Source organism: Euphorbia lathyris, chromosome 5 (assembly GCF_963576675.1).
Source record: "Euphorbia lathyris chromosome 5, ddEupLath1.1, whole genome shotgun sequence".
Lineage (NCBI taxonomy): Eukaryota > Viridiplantae > Streptophyta > Magnoliopsida > Malpighiales > Euphorbiaceae > Euphorbia > Euphorbia lathyris.
Window position 1 is genome coordinate 85,146,755 of NC_088914.1, and position 16,336 is coordinate 85,163,090.

The 16,336-nt window shown below is 36.6% G+C and overlaps 1 protein-coding gene across 1 annotated transcript; it reads left to right on the forward strand.

Moving 5' to 3' along the window:
- Positions 1–275: 275 nt before the first annotated feature.
- Positions 276–1,949, forward strand: LOC136230488 (3-ketoacyl-CoA synthase 19-like). The gene has a single exon (XM_066019568.1). The coding sequence runs from the start codon at positions 325–327 to the stop codon at positions 1,660–1,662; it is 1,338 nt and encodes a 445-aa protein (XP_065875640.1). The 5' UTR covers positions 276–324; the 3' UTR covers positions 1,663–1,949.
- The last annotated feature ends 14,387 nt before the right edge of the window (positions 1,950–16,336 follow it).

A 16,336-nucleotide genomic window follows, 5' to 3' on the forward strand; every position in this document is an offset into this window, starting at 1 on the left:
ACATTGTAGTGTTTACATTGTTATTGGGAATTGATGAGATTTTGAGCAAAGTGTTGACATAAACTTCTTATATCGGACAAAAAGAAAATGATTCAACGAACCATATTTTTTACACAAATCAATATGTTTTTTTGAAAAATTGAACATTTAATTATTTGAATCATCAAAATTGTTTTTTCTTTTATTCAAGTCAAATATGAATTTATATAACTCCTAACCACCTCCATGTTTAAATGAAATTCATATTCTAAAGTAATATATATTAATTGTTTCCATCTACAACTGATTCAAGATCTTGAATTGTTTCTTCATTAATTCTCTGCTATGGAGTTTTTCTTGGCAATGCTGCTTCTTTTTCTCCTCTATATCATCATCTCTAACCTCTGGAACCTATATATCCATAAAAGATACCACACTTGCTATATCCTAGGCTATGAGTGCTACAAAGCCACACAAGATAGAACCCTCGACACGCAATCCTGCGCGAAAATCGTGATGCGAAACAAGAATCTCGGTCTCGAGGAACGCAAGTTTCTCCTACGTGCAATCGTTGGTTCGGGGATCGGAGAAGAAACCTACGGTCCGAGAAATGTAATTCAAGGTAGAGAAAACTCTCCTTGTATTACCGACGGATTATCCGAATTCGATGAAGCAGCTTTCGTGACACTTGATAAGCTTTTCGCGACGACAGGAATTTCTCCGACGGAAATCGACGTAATTGTGACGACTATTTCAACATTCTCCCCAGCTCCATCCCTAACGGCTCGGATAGTAAACCGTTACAAGATGAGGAAGGACATCAAAAGCTTCAATCTTTCCGGCATGGGTTGCAGTGGAAGCGTCGTGGCGGTGGATTTAGTTCAGCAACTGTTTAAGCTGTATGACAATTCGGTTGCTATTATTGTCAGCACGGAATGTATGGGCCAAGGATGGTATTCCGGGAAGGAGAAATCAATGATGCTTTCGAACATTCTATTCCGGTCAGGCGCCTGCTCGATTCTCCTAACGAACAACGGAGACTTCAAGCACAAAGCAATGCTTAAATTAGATCATATCGTCCGAACCCATACCGGAGCCATTGATGAAGCATATGGAGGTTGCGGAGAAGAAGAAGATGAATTCGGGTATAAGGGTTTTCGCTTGTCGAAAACCCTAGCAAAATCCGCCGGTCAAGCTTTAACGGTTAACCTAAAAATTCTGTTGCCAAAAGTGTTACCAATTTGGGAAATTCTCCGATATGTGATGAAGAACCCTAATTGTATCAATTTGAAAACCGGGATCAATCACTTTTGTATTCATCCAGGAGGAAGGGCGATCATTGACAAAGTAGGAGAAAGCTTAGGGCTTGACAGTTATGATCTTGAGCCGGCAAGAATGGCGCTTTATCGATTCGGAAACACGTCGTCCGGCGGTCTATGGTATGTTTTAAGCTACATGGAAGCTAAGAAAAGGCTGAAAAAAGGGGATAAGGTACTAATGATAAGTCTTGGAGCTGGTTTTAAGTGCAATAGTTGTGTTTGGGAGGTTTTGAGGAACTTGGAGGATGCTAATGTTTGGGGAGATTGCATAGATTATTACCCTCCAAAGATAATTGTAAACCCTTTCTTGGAGAAGCTAAGTTGGATGATTGATGAATCTCCAAAAAGTGTGACACATACATGATAAAACCTCTATATAGGAATACAATTGGGACCAGGCTATTTGTATAACAATTGGGAGGTTATTACTAAATAGAGTTTGGTAATAAAAGTTATTACCGAGTTCTTTTATAACAAAATAGAGGTTATTTCTGATAGAGTATTCCTATATAGAGGTTTTACTGTAGTATGAATATGTTGTTTTTTAAAACCTAGCAATAAAAACTCTTTGAATAGGAAAATGTATGAAAGGATTTATCAAATCCATATATGCATATTTATGTAATAATGTTGTTTAGTTCTATAAAATAAATGGAGTACTATGTACATTTCCTTTGCATTTAGAGAATACTAAACTTTTTATTACCAACAGGATTTGTGTTGATTATAATAAGTTTCATAATGTAGAAATAAGAAATTAACAAGTAAATATATGAATAAAATGTTTATGTGGTTTGGTTGATTATGCATGCATCACAAAGATAAGAAGAAACTACATTCTAGGCCTAATACATCACCACCGGTTCTCTGAACTTGTCTATAATAATAGACTGGCTCTCTGAACTTTACAAGTGTCTTACCAGCTCTCTAAACTTGCTTATTTCGTATCACTAGCTCCATAAACTTGACCATAAAAATTTATTAGCTCCTTGAACTTTGCAAATGTCTCACCAGCTCCCTAAATTCGTTTATTCTGTAACAACTAAATACAAAAACTTATTAAACCTAAATTCTAAAAATACATCTTCATCTATTTGTGAGGTAATTTTTTCTATTCCCCTACCTTTCAACCTATTATAAGAGTTAGTGTTGCAAGATTGAGAGATCAAAATTATGAGGATCGAGAGTTAGTAGGTATAGGTGCAAAAATACCATTAATATTTTGGGTCAGGAGTAATTTTACCTCTAACATCTAAAATGGTGCAATTTTACTCCTAACTTTAGTAGCGAAGAGAAAATTTACCGCTAACGTTGATAATTTGCGTCAATTTCAGACACTATTATAAAACACAAATATTTTTGTTCCTTATTTTGCACAAATTGCATATCGATTCGTTCTAGAAAAAAGATTTCATGTTTTTTATAATTTAAGAATAGAATTGGAGATTGATATTTATAAATTTGGTGAATTTTTGAATTTTTTTTGTCCAATTCATACAAAAGACATTATATTTTTTTCACATCCCAACATATGTTTATGATTTGTTACTGATAAAATGACGCACGTGTGAAGTGTAGATGACAAGATTCATAACCGAGAAGACAGTTTGATGAATTATTTCTTAAATTAACCCAATTTATCAATGTTAGAGGTAAAATTGCTCTTGGCTTCCAACGTTAGGGGATAAAATTGCACTATTTTAAACGTTAGGAGTAAAATTACTCCTTACCCAAAACGTTATGAGTATTTTTGCACCTTAATCCGAGTTAGTATTATGGTTTTTGTATTTAGTTGTTACAGAATAAACAAGTTTAGGGAGCTGGCGAGACACTTGCAAAGTTCAGGCAGCTAATAAATTTTTATGGGCAAGTTTAGGGAGCTGGTAAGACACTTGTAAAATTCAGGGAACCAATCTATTATTATGGACAAGTTTAGGGAGCGGGTGATTTATTATGACCTACATTCTATAAACAAGAATTACAAGGATTATGAAATGATATCTCATAAATTTCCTAACTAGAAATGGAAATGCTTAGAGGGAAGAAGAAGGAGATAGAAACTTCTCATTCGTTTGCCTAATAAAAAAACGGTACCAGGTGACAACGTATAGTCGTTGTTGCCTTGGGAAAGGTAATAACAGGAAGGCTACCTATCTGACACATGTCCAAACCATTACAAGAAAGAGAAAGATACTGAATACAACTAATTAATAACAAAACGCAAAGCAAATCAATTTAACACATATCATTCCACCCCTTTTATAACCTTGCCCACAATGTTCATATTGCAAAACGAGGGAAACGAGCTTCAATGTTGTTCACAAATTTCCAAGTAGCTTTTTGTGGAGGCGTGAGCACGGACTTTTCCGACCTTCATGATGGAATTATAGTCGACTTTGCTCAGTATGTTACAGGTGGATCCCACGTCGCGTCGTACGGATCATGGTCCAAAACCCAATGGAAAAAGCTAGAAACGACTCATTGTCTTAGTAGTATGAAAATGTGGAAAACTGACCGACTTTAGACTCTCGTAAAATTCAAAACACGACCTCCCAATATCTATCATTTTTATTAGCGTTTTCATAATCCAAATATTTATCATTATTATTCATTAATTGTGATTATTATCGTTATCATTACTACTATTATTAAAACAGAAAAACAAAAAAACAAAAAATAATAATGAAAGAATGGGGGGTGTGAAAGAGACAAGGAAGATAGGGGCAGGCTGCCGATCTCTGGTTCAAAAAGAAAAAATCAAAGGAAGGGAGCCCCATGATGAATTAATGAATTCAATGAGGAATGGAGGAAAGTGATTCTGCCAAGAGGTGAGGAGGGGCGGAACCAGGGGTTGGGGGTTCGACCCTCGGCAGACCGCCGGAAAATTGAGAAATTTTTTTTTAGTAATGGTGTCTGGTAATATTTTGGAGAAAATTATATTGACTCTATGTAGTATTATTTTAATGTTTAAAGATAGATGAGATGGTTAAAGATGCTTATTTCTATTTGAGAGGTCCTATGTTCAACTCCCTTCAACCTCATTTTCTTTTTAAAAAGTTTTTATTTATTTTAATTTTATTTTTCAATAATTATAAAATCATGTTACCATTATTAATTAATTTAAATGACATCTTGAGGCTTCGTCCTGCCTTCGATTCTCTTACCTTCTCCCATATTTATAGGGAGCAAAACCGCGTGGCGGATCGCTTGGCAGCTGCTGGGCATGGGGGATGTTAGGTGTTTCTACCCTTTCCGTTCCTCCTTCTTTTCTGTTACCTTCTCTTCTTGAGGATAGGATTGGGGTCAGTCTTCCTAGACTGATCCCGGGTTAGGTTTTTGTTTGTTTGTTTTTTTTCTTCCCTTCTTACCAAAAAAAAAATTTAATTTAAATGAACTCTTTATTTATATTTAATATTCATTTTTATTAGGAAAAATTACAAAAATGGGTCAAATGGGAGGCCCATTTACATATTTAACCCATTTACTCAACCTACTACATATCTAGATTGATATTGTGTGACTTTCCCATAATACCCTCAATATTTACGCGCATCTCCTTCGCTCCCGTCTAACTTCGCAGATTCACTATTATGCGATCCCTGCGAAGCTAATGTTTGGGTTTACTTGATGAATTTAATTAGCATATGCAAAGCTTGGATGTGTTTTGAAGCTAATTCGTGAAGTGGTATATAACAAAAAAATGCCAAACAACAACGGATTCTAACATTAAAATCATAACATTATCAAAATTTACAACAAGATTGCCACAATAACAACATTAAAATCATAACATTATCAAAATTTACAGCAAGATTGCCACAATAAACTCCTAACAAATCAACTTCAAATTGAACCTGACTAATCCGGTACCAATTTTGAAGAGGATGAGTAATTTCTCTCTCTACAGGAAGTCCAGACCTTTTGGGATGAGGAATGGAAGTCCAGACGTGTCCCATGGTGCACACCAAGATTGGCACAATCTCTCCTAACCAACAATTTTAAAGTGAATGTGTCAATCTTGAGGGAAATTTCTCCCTATACAGGAAGGAAAGTCATCTCCCCTGCAGCCCAATATGCCGCCTTCTAGAAAGGGATGTTATGTAATCAACCACCTTCAGAAAAAATTAATCGTGTTAGGCAGGGAAAAAGACGATTTTGGCTTCACGAAATGAGGATTAGCGAAGCATGCGAATGTAAATGTGCAGGGAAAGAGGTGATTTTACTTCGCTAATCGATGTTTTCGCGAGGTATGTGAGGTCTGAAACGTGACGATCTACGTCGCATATCGATGCTTTCGCGAAGTCTGCGAGGGAAATCATGAACTTTTCTACTCGCAGACTTCGCGAACTAATCGATTCACGAAGTAGATTGTCACGTTTCAGGCTCTTTCTCTTCGCAGATCTTTGCGAAATCATCGACTATGCGAAGTGTATTCATGAAATAACGCAGAAAAAACAGCAGATACTTACATTTTTCGCGCCTTTCACCCTTAAAAGTGACAATAACAATTTGATAAACTGGGAAAAACGATGGAAATAACGTAGAATAACCATTTCTTGATGGTAACAAGAAGAAAGAAACCAAGTAACGAGCAGGAACAGGAAGATGAAGAACCATGGCTTCGTTTTCTAGGATTAGGAAGTTGCAGAATCAAGAGATGAAAAGAGGAAAAAGAGAAATTCATTGTGATTTGGCGAAATGGTGCAGATTTTGTGCACTTTAAAGAAAGATAGGAAGATCAAAAGTCTTAGAATCATTAATGGAGGAGCCAACTTTTTGCGTAACCAAGGAGAAGGGGGGAGCGGTCGTTCGCGTTGGGGGAAGTGGGAAGGTTAGGGGTATTATGGGAAAGTCACACAAAATCAGTCTAGATATGTAATAGGTTGAGTAAATGGGTTAAATATATAAATGGACCTCCCATTTGACCTAGTTTTGTAATTTTCTCTTTTTATTATGTTTTTACCATTAAAAAAAAAGTAAATATGTTTAATTTTCTATTATTTGTTTACCATTAAAAAAATAAACATGTTTAATTTTCTATTAGTTCAATGCTAGTTTCTAAAAAAAAATTATAATATTGTTACAGTTTTAATGCGTTGGAAGCTAAAAAAATTTTGCCCAGCCCTAACGGGTTGGACTTTGAAAATTTACCGTCAACCGCACAGTTAATTTCGATTTTTTTAACGTTTTGAATTTTTTTTTACTAATATGTTTGAGCCCCAGGTCATTCGGGTTCCTGGTTTCGCTACTGTGAAGGAGAGTTAGAAGAAGAAATAGAAAATACAAATAAAAAGAAAAAAGAGAGTAGAGTCAGGAAAAGAGAAAGAAAGAAGAGAGGGAGGATAGGCGGATCATCTCTGGATTAGGGGATCCAAGAAAGAGGAGAAAAAGGTTGGGGATCACAACCCGTGGTGGAACCAGGAAATTAATAATTTCAAATTATAATTGAGAGACTAATTTTAGGGGTGCGATAAGAGGTAATTTTTTAAACTCCAGCCTGTTAGGGCTGAGCAAATTTTTTTTAGCCTCCAGCGTATTAAAACATCATCTTTTTTTGTGTTTTCGCTAAAATATTAAAAGTGTTTAACTTAAAAAGATTAAACATATTTAATTTTTTTTATTAGTTCAATGCTAGTTTCTAAAAAATTATAACATTTTTTTGTTATAAAATTTTAAAATTTAATTTAAAAATTAAATTGTTTAAGTCTCAAAAATAAGAAATTAATTTTTTTAATGGAAAAGACATAATAAAAATGAGTTCAAAAATGTTATGAAAATAAATAAATAAATTAATAATGGTAACATAGTTTTATAATTATTGAAAAATAAAATTCAAATAAATAATAAATTGAGATTTGAGGAAATTGAATTTATGACCTTTTAAAAAGAAGCGAGTAACTTTAACCATCTTATCTATCTTTAAACAATGAAATATTATTATTACATAAAGTCTATATAGACTAATATTAGGAGGGTTATGAGAGGCAAAACTACGGATATTCAAGAGTGGAGCCGGTGGCCGAAGGGGCTCGGGTCCCGGTACTGAGCTGGCTCCGCCCTGATCACAACGGAAAAAGAAAGAAAGAAATAAGAAGTGAGGGAGATAGAACAAACAACTAATAAAAAGAAAAAAAAGGAGAGGTGGGTCCAGGGAAAAGAAAGAGGGATTTGTGAAGATCCCATTGAAATAAAAGAAAAAAAAGAGAGGCGAAAGAGTGAAGGAGTTGAAAGTGAGTAGTGAAACTGGGTGAAAATTCATTACTTTTGCACCATATTTTCTACAAAACTCATTCATTTTGTTCGCGAACACTAAGGAATTACTGACACGTGACAAGGAGCCGGTTCATCGTTCATGGGTTTCGGCCACCGGATCTCATTCGAAGCGTTCGTCGGAGTGTTGGACCAAAGCTCGGAAGGTAACTTTCTGAAGGGTTTAAAAGCCTCCCTAAGATGCTACGTGTTTTTAGTTTTCGTTAGTCGTATGCTATTTTTAGAAATCGTCTAAATATTCCGGGTTTGGGTTAATTATTATTTTTTCATATTTAAAATATAGTTATAGTTATATTTATATTTTTACCCATTTAATTATAGTATTAGTCATATAATTTTAATTTTAGTTATAGTTGTAGTTACTAATTTTTTTTTTTGAATAAAAGAATGCTATATTAAGAAATATCAGTTACAAGAATAGAATCCAAAAAAGGAGGAGTGCAATGCCACTCTCCACGAACAGACGAAGAACTGACCGCTCTAGCAAGACAATGAGCTGCACAGTTCGCTGCACGTTTAACAAAAGAGATAGACGCGTTGTCTAACTCATGAAACAAATGAATACAATCTCCTATAATATCTGAAAAGTAAGAAATAGCCTGAAAACCTTTACTGATTGCCTGAACCACACCTAAACAGTCCGATCTCAATTCAACATTTTTGAGCCCGCTCCCTTTAATCCATGATAGAGCTTCCTTAACTGCCATTGCTTCCGCCAATTCAGGTTCGAAGAACCCATTGAGCGGCCCATGGCTGGCAAAGACACAAGATCCACGATGGCCGCGGATGATAAATCCGAATGAACAATAGCCTCTTTCATGGAATAAACCAGCATCAATATTGCAGACAAATGCTCCTTCCCTCGGTCGAATCTAGCCATTGACCTGAGCTATTTTATGAACATCATCTTTACCTCGTAAAGCTATTGCAGCTTGCCATTCCAAACATTCGAGCTCAGCTTGACGTATCAGCTCCACCGGTGTTAGGCTCAGTTTGTTCCAGACCCAATTATTCCTTGATTTCCAAAGCCACCAAACAACAAAGGAGATGCTGCACCTAATAATCAATCCGATAGCAGGAGGTAAATTTGCTAACCAGTTAACGAAAATTGGCACCGAGCTCATTCTATTATCCCCAAAGAAAAGTGTCCACACCCTTGTTGCATAGGGACAATGAATAAAAATGTGATTTTCATCCTCAATCTGAGCACCACATCTGGGACATAGCGGTGATAGACTGCTGTGCCGATCCCTCAAGTTGCTCAACACAGGTAAACAGCCTGATATTAACCTCCACATCAGATTTTTAATCTTTGGTGTCGTTTGCCAGCTCCAAATCGATTGCCAATTCCTTCTATCAGGGTTCGAATCACTTAGATTACCATTCATAAGCGCACGGTAACCCGATTTCACTGTGTACTGGCCCGATCGATCAAAACCCCATATCACAGTATCCTCCATCTCCGATCCTCTCCTTGGAATAGATAAGATCAATTTTTGATCTCTTTCGTTGAAAAGCGTTCCAATCAGCTGTCGATTCCATTGACCGGAATCCTGCAAAAGATCAATTACGTAACCAGTAGGAACATTATCCCTGATTGGACTAGTGATTTTCGGGTTAATTGAATCCGGTAGCCACGCTTCTCCCCAAATCCTCGTTGAAGAACCATTACCAATCTTCTTATGTAACCCCATAGCGATCAATGCTTGGCAAGATCTGATGCTTCGCCAAACAAACGAAGGGTTGTGTCCCACTTCAGCAAGTAGAAATTCAGAATTAGGAAAGTACCTTGCCTTTAGGATTCTTGCAGTCAGCGACGTTGGATGTTGGATAATACGCCATGCTTGTTTTGCTAATAAAGCCGAGTTGAATTCATGCAGACTTCGAAACCCAAGCCCCCCAGAACTTTTTGACACACATAGTCGCTCATAGCTCATCCAGTGAATACCATGATTACTGCTGACATCCGTTTTCCACCAGAATTTATTTAGTAATCGATGCACTTCTTCACAAAATTGGTTTGGTAAGAGAAAAATACTCATGATATAAGTCAGAATTGCTTGAAGGACAGACTTAATCAACACTTCCTTGCCTGCTCTAGAGAGGAATTTTTCTTTCCAATTGTTAATTCTTGAGCGAATCCTTTCTTTAAGAAAGCCAAATGTTTGCATTTTACTCCTTCCAACCGTCGCCGGAGCACCAAGATAAAAGCCCAAGTCTTGAACCTCCTGCACCCCAAGTAATGTACTAGATACATTCCTATCAGAATCAGTTGTATTGGTGCTAAAGACCAGAGCAGACTTTTCGAGATTAATACATTGTCCAGAAGCAATTTCATATGTTTGAAGGCACTGTCGGATGGTAGCGGTTTCCACCTCCGTGGCTCTGAAAAAAAGATAGCTGTCATCAGCGAAAAATAAATGAGATATGCTCGGTGCTGACCTTGCAATTTGACAACCATGTATACGACCCCCTCTTTCCTCAGCTTGTAATAACGAAGACAAACCCTCAGCACAGATTAAGAATAGAAATGGACTTAACGGGTCTCCTTGTTTAAGTCCTCTAGATGGTCGGATTGGACCTAACTCTCTACCATCCTCGCTGATCTTATATGATACAGTCTCCACACACATTTTCATCCAAGTGATCCATTTATCATTAAAGCCCAATTTCCTTAGCATATCCCACAGAAACTTCCACTCCACCCGGTCATACGCCTTGCTCATATCTAGTTTGAGACCAGCCAAACCCCTCTTTCCTTGTCTCTTGTTTTTTAAGTAATGGATCACTTCATATGCTACGATAACATTGTCCGAGATCAACCTCTCCTTGAGAAAAGCACTTTGATTAGTTGAGATTATAGAAGGGAGGATCACCTTGAATCTTGAAGCCAGCATTTTTGACAATATTTTGAATAAGACGTTGCATAGTGCAATTGGACGCAGATCAGTCACCCTTTCCACATTTGGCTTCTTTGGGATGAGAATAATTAATGTATCATTCAAATTCGCAGGCATTGTAGCAGAGTTAAGAATGTTTAGACAGTCAGCCACAATATCCTCACCAATTATCTCCCAGAATCTTTGAAAGAAAGCCGGGTTTAATCCGTCAGGGCCCGGGCTCTTGTCAGGATGCATAGAGAAACAAGCAGCTCTTACCTCCTCCGCATCAAAATCTTGAGTTAAAAAGACATTCTGGTCGATGCTCACCCTTTGCTAAATGATCAGAACATGCCGTATCTTGATTAAGCAAAATTGAGTTACCAAAATTCTCCTTCCATTTAGCGTTTACAACCAATCGATCTAACCTTTCTTCCACAAATCGATGAGAACCTCTCCCCGCTTCCCATGTAAAGAGATACCCCTTCATTGTCAGACTAACCAGTTCACACTCGTCAAGTGCTTCCTGAAAACCCTCAAGTAACCAATAGGCCCTGGGAGGCCCTCCTCTTTTTTCAGAATTGCTAGTAATATCGTTAAAGTCTCCAGCGCAACACCAAGGTTGTCTGTCCTGATTAAACAAAGCTTTAAGCTGTCGCCAAGCTTCTCTTCTGCGACTTCTTTCCGGAAACCCATAGTAGCACGTTAGTCTCCATGACTGTAAACCCCGCATTGTTACCTGAGCGTCAATATAGTTAGAGGTTGTCGATGAAACAACCAGGTTAACACTGCTATGCCAAAATAGTGCAATACCACCACTATGACCTCTCCCATCAATAATACACCATTCCTCAAAACCCAATTTCTTACAAACTGCTTGAACCTTGAGTTCCTTAATCATCGTTTCCATTAGGAAGACAATTAAGGGTTTATGGACACGAACCAAGTCCCTAAGGACGTTAACTGTTCGAGGGTTGCCCAAGCCCCGACAGTTCCAACTGATAAGACTAATGACCCTGGGCGGACCTGTCCTGCAGGTCTCGCCCCTCCTCCGATTTTTAGATCCTCGGGAAAACTCTGTTGAAATTCCATGAAAGTATCCGTTGTGCGTTGCCGTTTCGGGTCAAGAATGATAGAATCATCATTTGTTGATTTATAGATAGTGTTTAAGCCTGCGACACTGTCTTGAATCACCTTACCAGAATTGAACTGTCTGCCTGTGGTGCTGCTGGTATTCCCTTCCTCTCTGTCTTCTACATTTTCACATGGCGGCCTCCCTATGTTTAGTTTATCAAATTTGATAGTATCCGTCTCAACCGAGGGATCGCGTAACCATTCTCTTCCCCTCTGAACTCCCACTTTCCGAATTGTTGCTCTGAGCCAGCTCCCATATTTCCTTTCTGTCGTGGGGTTAGGATTATCAAATAAAGTTGGACAAAATTTATCAGCATGTCCAATTGTTCCACAGAAAAAACAAAACTGCGGTAGCCTTTCGTATCTGATGTTTACCCATAGCCATTCACCCCCACTCCTCTTCAGTTTCTGACCAGTCTTGAGAGGTTTACGAACATCAATTGTAACTTTGATTCTAAGGTAGCTTCGCCTTAAACTAGTGAAATTCTTTGGATCAGATTCCATAAATTGCCCTAACTGGTTCCCAATAGCCCTGCATACGGCTTCCGTCTGAAACCCTATGGGTAAATCCGAAATCTGAACCCAAATAATAAGATCAATCAATGATGGAAGAAGCGGCTGTTCAGACATCCCTAACTGCTTGATTATTAAAACATTCTGATTGAACGTCCATGGACCGTCGTTCAGCACTCGTAGCATATTAAGTTTATGAAAGAATTGAAAAAGATACCTACCTTCCATATCGGTTTCAGTAATTGTTACCCCTTTCACAGGTTGCCAGATTGATGCCAACGTTGTTTTCATCGATTCAAAGTGCGTGGCCTTGATAGCAAGAAATTGCCCTATAACAAAGAATTTCTTCTGTTGGGGTTGAATTAACAGATCATCGTCGATTATTTCCAGCCCCTCGCCATCGCTCTGTTCACATCGTTGTGCGTATTGCTCTGCTAGGCCCTTATTCTTTTCCATCTTGATAGTTATCGCAAAGGATAATTGGATTCTTGAAATTTCTGATCAATTTTAGGGGAACACGAAGAATACGAACCGGAATAGATCAGCAAGGGTTTCCGGAATACAAACAGGATTAGATCAGCAAGGTTTCCAGCAGAGGAATTTGTGATAATTGAATACGCAGCTTTTGAGTAAAACGATGAGAAGGAGATCCAAGCGAATCGATGGCATGAAGAGAATGAAGGAGATTCCAGATCAAGATGCACAATAACAGTGAATGGAGCAAAATCGAATAAAGAGCCAAGGTTTAGGGTTTACCACTCAAAAGAGAGGACAAAACACTCCATAGGGAGAGACCTTGTAGTTACTAATTTAAATCATAAGAATAGTTTTACGTTTACTAATTTATTGTTTTCGTCAAATATTATTTTCGTTAGATTAAGATAATTCTTAAAGCTTTTATTTTGGGAAAAGTATAAAAATAAACTTTGTGGTTATATCTGTTTTCGAATCGGCACCCTTGTGGTTTAAAAGTTTATAAAATGGTACATTGAGGTTCATTCCGTTAGCAAACACAAGTCAAATTGACTAACAGTGTTAAAAGTCAAAGAGAAAAGAATTAATTTGGTCCTTATATTTATTTATTTTATAAATTAACCCCCTCATTATTTGATTATCACAAACAAACCCAAAATAAAAAATAAAAATCAAATACACCATCTTCTCCATCTCTCTTTAATTTCTTATTTTTCTTCTTCTTTCTCTCTCTTCTCTCATCTTTGTTAATTTCTCTCCTCGTTGTTGTCGTGTGACCAAGAGGTTACGGGTTCGAGTCTTAGGAGCGGCCTTTTGCCAAATAAATTGACAGGGGAAGGCTTGCCCTAGTACACCTTTGTGGTGGGACCCCTCCCCGGACCCTCGCTCAGCGGGGACACGTAGTGCACCGGGCCGCCCTTTAGAATCAATTGACCAACTTAACAAGGACTTGCTCTTAATGTTAGATTTCTCTGTGACTGCTTTCCATGAAAGTATTGGAGTGATTCCTTATCTTTAAAAGTGCCTCGAGTTTCGTCGAGACGTACCTTCAAACAAAACAAGGAGTATAGTTGGTGAAGAAAGGAGGGAAGTGGAGAAGGCTTTGAAGAATATCAAGATGTTTGTTTGCCATAGAGAAACTGTTCAGAGTAGACCTCGCCATGGGCCGATGAGCCCGTCCGTCCGGCCCGAGCTCGAGCCCGTTTAGTCGGCGGACACATAAAATTAGTGTCAGGCCCGGCCTGGCCCAAGACTGAATAAGCCCGATTAGAAAATGGGCGGGCTTGGGCTATATAAATACCCATCGGACCCGACCCGGCCCGTTATCTATATATACATTTATAAATTTAATATTTATTTAAATACCTTATATATATACTCTCTAACTCTATCTACTTTTTTATTCTTATGTTGTAATTTTATTTTGAATTTAACTATTAGTTTATTATAATTTTCTAAGACTTATTAACTATTATGTTTATTATTTTTTATTAAAAAAAGTGAGTATTTTATTTTAATTGAATTTTTTTAATACAGATATGGACTTCGGCGGGCAGGCTTGAGATTTCTTTTTTAGGTCCAAGCCCGACTCTAATTAGTGTGGGCTTGAGCTGGGCTTGGGCTTATCAATTTTTATCACAAGCCCGACAGGCCCGGCCCAGCCCGGCCCATGCCGAGGTCTAGTTGAGAGATACTGCGTTTACAAGCTTAACTGAACAACCTGCTGAAACTCTTTGGTTTGCTGATAGGGATGGGAAGAACCTGAGGCTACTTAGTTACTTCAAGGATCACTACAATTATGATACAAAATTAAAAAACTTGCCTTACTTGCAGATTAGTAGAAGTAAACCATGTTATCTTCTCCAATGGAGCTTTGTATGATATGTGACGACCAGAAGTTTCTTGGAAATGACAAAATAATTTGACGTGAATGAAGAAGGTTATGCTTAAATTCAGGACCAGATTAGTAGAAGTAAACCATGTTTTGATTTGTTGATTTTAACTGTTTCTAATAGTTTGAATCCTATATATGACAGTGGAAACCAGGGAAGCGAATTCCAACTCCATGTTTCCAGAGAAATGACAAAATTGAAGGGGTGAATCTTCTGATTTATATGTACAGAACAATTTGATTTATATGTATTGTAATTGCGGATGTTTGGTATCAGCTAACAAGGTGTTTGATGGAAATTCAATTAATTTTAGAGAGAAAAATTAACAAAGAGAAGAGAGAGAAAAAGAAAAATAAAAAATTAAAGAGAAATAGAGAAGTTGGTGTATTTGATTTTTATTTTTTTTTATTTTAGAGTTTGTTTGTGATAATTAGATAATAAATGGAGTTAATTTATAAAATAAATAAATATAAGGACTAAATTAATTTTTTTTTCCTTTGACTTTTAACACCATTAATCAATTTAACATGTGTTTGTTAACGGAATGAGCTTCAATGTATCATTTTGTAAACTTTTAAACCACAAAAGTGCTAATCAAAAACATATGTAACCACAAAGTTTATTTTTATATTTTTCCCATATATTTTTTTTTTTAGGATTAGAACTATATTCGTCACTATCTTTTATTTAGTTCATAAAATAATATTAGGTTGAGATAACATTAAAACTTAAAGCTTTTGTTTTTTTAGGATTAAAAGTAAGTTTATAGTTGTAATTTATTTATTAATTTCAATAGGTTAGAATAGATTCTAAAAATGCTTTAAATGTAATATATAATTAACCAGATAATAAAGGATAGTCTAGGAATAAAATTAACCCACTAAAGATAGGTAGATATAGATCACAGTTCTAATGGCATATTGATATGTTAGCTTTTTTTAGGAATTATTTTAGTCATATTTTATCGAGTCTGGCGTCATAGCATAATTTCGAAGACGGGTCTCAATATTCCGCGGCTAACGTTTATTTGTTTTGCGGGTTTAATAGATTTATTTTTAGGGCTAGATCAAATGTATAAGATTTGGATATTAAATTGGGATGTAATTTATAATTCCAAATTTATTTATTGCTTTCGGTAATCTGTGTGGTGAATGTGTGTAAACTAAAAATGACTTAGAAATATTTGGTATTTTAATGGAAGACAAGTCTACGCTTTGATTAATCAAACCCTTAATGTTTAATTCACGAACCTAACTAGTGTGAGCCCATATGTCATCTAATTTTTATGTTCCCGGACATTAATCCTAGACAACGACTCTAACATATCGAATTAGCTTAAAAACATGATAAAAAAGGCTAATAAAATAAAGTAATGCGTGCACCATAAGGGACCCACCAAGCGGTGTCCTTAAAAACGTTAAGTGACGGTGTATCGAAAAAACAGACCTTTCCACGCTAAAAGACCAAGGCATGTCTGGCCATTGAATGAGGACCTTGGTTGCAGCCTGATTTTCACACACTACAGCGATATTTCAGATGACGGTTGCAATCTATCATCCATAATAGCATCACATGACACGTGCATATTTGTATTCCGTCGTGATTTTGAATAATAATTTTTAAGAAAGTGAAAAAAATTTAAACTTAATCAATATCAATTATTTTAACTCAATATTATTTGAATTCAATTATCGTTCTCTTTTTTAATTATTTCGTGATACGATGACATATCATCTATCATAGATCCTCACTTAAATGATGTTTAAATAACAATTCCTTTATTTAATATGTCACTGTGTTTAGCGAAAACTGGCTATTATATATTTGTTATGACAATATTTTTTTTAGTCTGTTATTATAATGTTGATATGACAAC

Bases quoted from the DNA above. Each gene is read 5' to 3' on its own strand.
- LOC136230488 (XM_066019568.1), top strand. From the start codon at position 325: ATGGAGTTTTTCTTGGCAATGCTGCTTCTTTTTCTCCTCTATATCATC.